Source organism: Myodes glareolus, chromosome 17, assembly GCF_982192425.1.
Source record: "Myodes glareolus chromosome 17, mMyoGla1.1, whole genome shotgun sequence".
Lineage (NCBI taxonomy): Eukaryota > Metazoa > Chordata > Mammalia > Rodentia > Cricetidae > Myodes > Myodes glareolus.
The window spans coordinates 50004365-50008108 of NC_142042.1; the positions used below are offsets into that span (position 1 = coordinate 50004365).

Consider the following 3744-nt stretch of genomic DNA (forward strand, 5'->3'; position numbering starts at 1 on the left):
AAATCATTGTGTAAACACTGAGCAGTAGTAGCATGTGGGCTGTCCTTGCCTGGTATGACATACATGCAACATGAATGTATAGTACCATCTCCCTACAGTATTCATGCCAGTGCTCCACATTCGGTATCTCCCCAAATTCCCAATACCACTTTAAAACCTTATATAATGGGGTACATTAGGTGTCACCTCTTCAGTCAACTGAAGACTTCTTGTCTGACCATGTGAACACGGTCAATTATGGATTTCATCACCTGTACTTACTGTAGAAGCACCTTACACATATGTGTTTCCATCTCACCAATGGTGGTTTAGTCCAGTCCACAAAAATCTCCCACCTAGTTAATTAGTACTAGTCCCTAAAACAAGTCCCACGGGCAGAGAGCAAGCAGGCTTGAGCAAATACTAGTTAAAGTGTTGTCAGTAAATGGCAGCTAGGACAAGCGACTCTGTAGTTAGGGAAATCTTAGTATTTTTTTTTCTACAGGCAGCAAAACAAAACCTAATGCCCATTCATCCAGTAGTTTCTCCAAGTGTTCTGAAAGCTGCAGCTTCAAATGTTAAATAGATACTGATAGATACTGTAAGCTGTAACTAGCTTTTCTATTTTTTAAAAAAAACTTCATTGATTCTACGGAGCGTTTCCAAGGAGTGTAAACTATGATATATGATTTATTGAACACAATCTCGATTGAAGGCTAATATGTTCATTCTTTATCATGAGATGCACATTCCTGTTTCAATACTTTATGTGACTGATGTGTTTCCCACAGGGTTGCTATGTGGATGCAGTGGTTTGTCTAAGTGCCTGCCCACTGGCGTGTGCACAGTAAGCTCTCATGCACACTACTGTTCCCATTGAGTGAGCCAATCTGCCACTTACGAACAGGAGTTAACACTGCAGGAGAGTAACCGCGCAGGACACACTACAGATTTGTGACTTGTGAAAGTGTCACACACCCTCTATTTCCCAGTCTGTGGATATAACCAAACTGTTTAAGTGGTACCCACTTTGAAGATCATAGTTTATATCTATATCTTGACCTTCTGCTGCTATGGCCTTTGGCGTACAGTCAAAGAAATCCGATAGGCTAGATATCGAAGAAAACCATGTTAAAGACACAATGTACACCAAAATCAGGTAACAAAGAATATTTTCTTAAAATGCTTTTAACGAAGGAATCATCAGTGTGAGCCAGGAGAACCTATCTCGACTGAGCCTAAGAAAGGCTTTCTTTACAACATGCAATGCTGTACTTCTTTAAAACACACTTTCCATTCTTTATCTCTCTCTACAGAAACACCAAATGCTAGTACAAAGCTTTGTCCCTTAAGTAAAAAAAGTTCATTAGAAAAAGTACTTGTAAAAAAATCACTGTCTGGACACTAAGGGTGACTATGGGAGCATGGGACTCTGCAGGGAAGGGAAGTGTTCGCCATCATTGGTTTCCCTAAGTTCCACATTCCTCTAAACACTGATTTTTCTAGTAAATTATTGGCTGCTAAGTGTAAGGAAAGAATTTGGTCTGAAGGTTTTCTGATTTTTAACTGCAAATTTCTTTTCCTACCAGAAGAATGAGTTAGACTCAAATCTAACAAGTCGGTGACAAGAGGGGAACTCATTTCTTTTCAAACATTCTTCTGGTATCAAACAAGAAGCAAAACACTTTTTTATGAAGGTAGAAAAACATTACCTTGAAACTTACTCTATAGCGTTCAAATAAATCTAACCCCCTCCCCACGCACACTCATTAAAGGCATATAAACAACCCTTCCAAGTGCTGTCCTGATTAAAAAAGCAGAGCCCAGAAACAAAAGCATAAAACATTTCTATGTTAAAAATCAAGAATAAATAAACAAAAGGCCAAGTCCCTCTGAAGTCAGTAATTATCCCATGGGCTTCATAGAAAACAGAAAAGGTGAAGTGAAGCCCGCAGTTCATCTTAGGAACTGGCAGCGAGATCTCTAAACAAGTGTCACTTAAGAGACAGAACTCCCAGTGTCCTTTTGAGGTTTGATATCTGGTTCTTTTACAGGTTTCACGTCGTCTTCCGGTTTGGGTTTGACACTGTCATCCTTGGGTCTCTTGGTGAGATCAAATGCAGCCAACGCTTCCGGTGTCCAGTGAGCACTCATAGGAGGAAATTCAAAAGGCACAGGCTCTACCAGCCCATAATTTGCTTTGAGTTCCAGTTGTGGGGCTTCTGTTGGAATTTTTTGAAAGTAAATGAACTCGTTTTCTCTCTGACATTTGTCCAGGGTGTTTTTCACAAGGCTGCCAAGCTTCCGGAAGAACAGGTAACCTGATGGCTTGGCTGTAGGTCCTGGTCCTTTGGTTTCCCCATACTCTTTGCACAGGGCTTCAGCCTCTGCGTACAATTTTTCTGCTTCTTGGAGAGACCTGATTGCTTCTCCACATTTATCACTAGCCAACAGGGTCTGGCCATGGTAACAATATGCATAGGCCGTGTAGAAGCACATCTTCAGGTGAAGGTACTTCCTCCATTTAGCAGAGTATGCAGGCTCCAAACTGGATAAAGTATGATCTGCTTTCTGGTAGAAGCTGGCTGTTTCGTACGCAAGCGCAGCAATCACTCCTGGAGCATGCTTCAGCTCAATTGCTCGGGCAATTGTTACTTCTTGAGCCTCAGCCTGGCACTGGATGACGTAAGTATCTATAAGCCGAGCCTCTAAGTCCTGGCCCTTTTCTGCTGGTGTAAGAAGTTTGGATATATGACTTTCCTTTAAATGTTTAAAAATCCCAGCTGCAATTTTTAGACTCCGATGGACTTCTTTTGCTTCATCTTCTGTTACGTTTTCTTTTCCGGCCAATCGTGAAGCATATTTGGCATACCATAATGCTACGTTAAATCCCATGGATATCAATTCAAAAACAGCATCCTGCTGGGCCCTCGGAACATGTCCTTGCAATGTATCAGTCCACTTGAAGCTCTGCACATATCGTAACTTGCTTTCTTGGGTAGAGTCACCCAGTGAATTTATGAAACCTTGTAAAAGTGAGAAATACAAGTCTGCTGCGTTCTTCATCGTTTCCGGATTACAGCTTAAATCAGTGAACAACTCGAGGAGCCGAGTCCTGGATGATCTCAAATCACTAACATCAACAGACAGTAAAGTTGCAGATCTTCGAAGCAGGAGGACCAGTGATCATGCCATAGTAGTTAAAAGACACGGGAGCTGTAGCTTTAAAGGATTCCTATGAAACCAGTGGGTCATTTTCTCAAGATGGTTCAGTCTGGGAGAGAAACTGAGACGCTGGTAGGGCTCCAGACCACACTTCTGAGAAGCAAAGCCGAGACTTTGTTTGGATAGCGGGAGCTTCAGAGTCTGTCCGCCACTCTTCCTGCTGGAGGAAAGGGAAGGCGGGACCGCAGTTAGCCAGCGAGACAAGGAAGGCGCCGGTCTCACTCGTGCATTTCAACTCTGGTAGTGATTGGTCAGTTTTTTTTTTTTCCAAATCTTGTACTTGTTCAAGGGTAGTTTGGTTTTATTGCAGTGGAAACTATTTCGGAATCTTGATCCTCCAGATCAATAAAGTAATACACTTCTATTTTAAGACATGTTCTAGCTGATCTGGAATGCTTTATTTTAGTTGACTTCATTAAATTTTCTCTCTTCTACCTGTTTCTTATCTTACAACACAATAGTCTGTATATGCTCACATGTTAATTTCTGAAACATGAGAACAATAAAAATCCAATCTTAAGTATTTTTCAAATATCTGTT

General features: G+C 41.3%; 1 protein-coding gene across 1 annotated transcript; it reads right to left on the reverse strand.

Annotated features, from left to right (window-relative positions):
* Nucleotides 1-1741: 1741 nt before the first annotated feature.
* Nucleotides 1742-3132, reverse strand: LOC125406398 (BRO1 domain-containing protein BROX). Its single transcript, XM_048443399.3, has one exon. The coding sequence runs from the start codon at nt 3043-3045 to the stop codon at nt 1978-1980; it is 1068 nt and encodes a 355-aa protein (XP_048299356.3). The 5' UTR covers nt 3046-3132; the 3' UTR covers nt 1742-1977.
* Between the last annotated feature and the right edge of the window lie 612 nt (nt 3133-3744).

Coding starts and splice junctions, on each gene's coding strand:
- LOC125406398 (XM_048443399.3), bottom strand. CDS start 3,045: ATGAAGAACGCAGCAGACTTGTATTTCTCACTTTTACAAGGTTTCATA.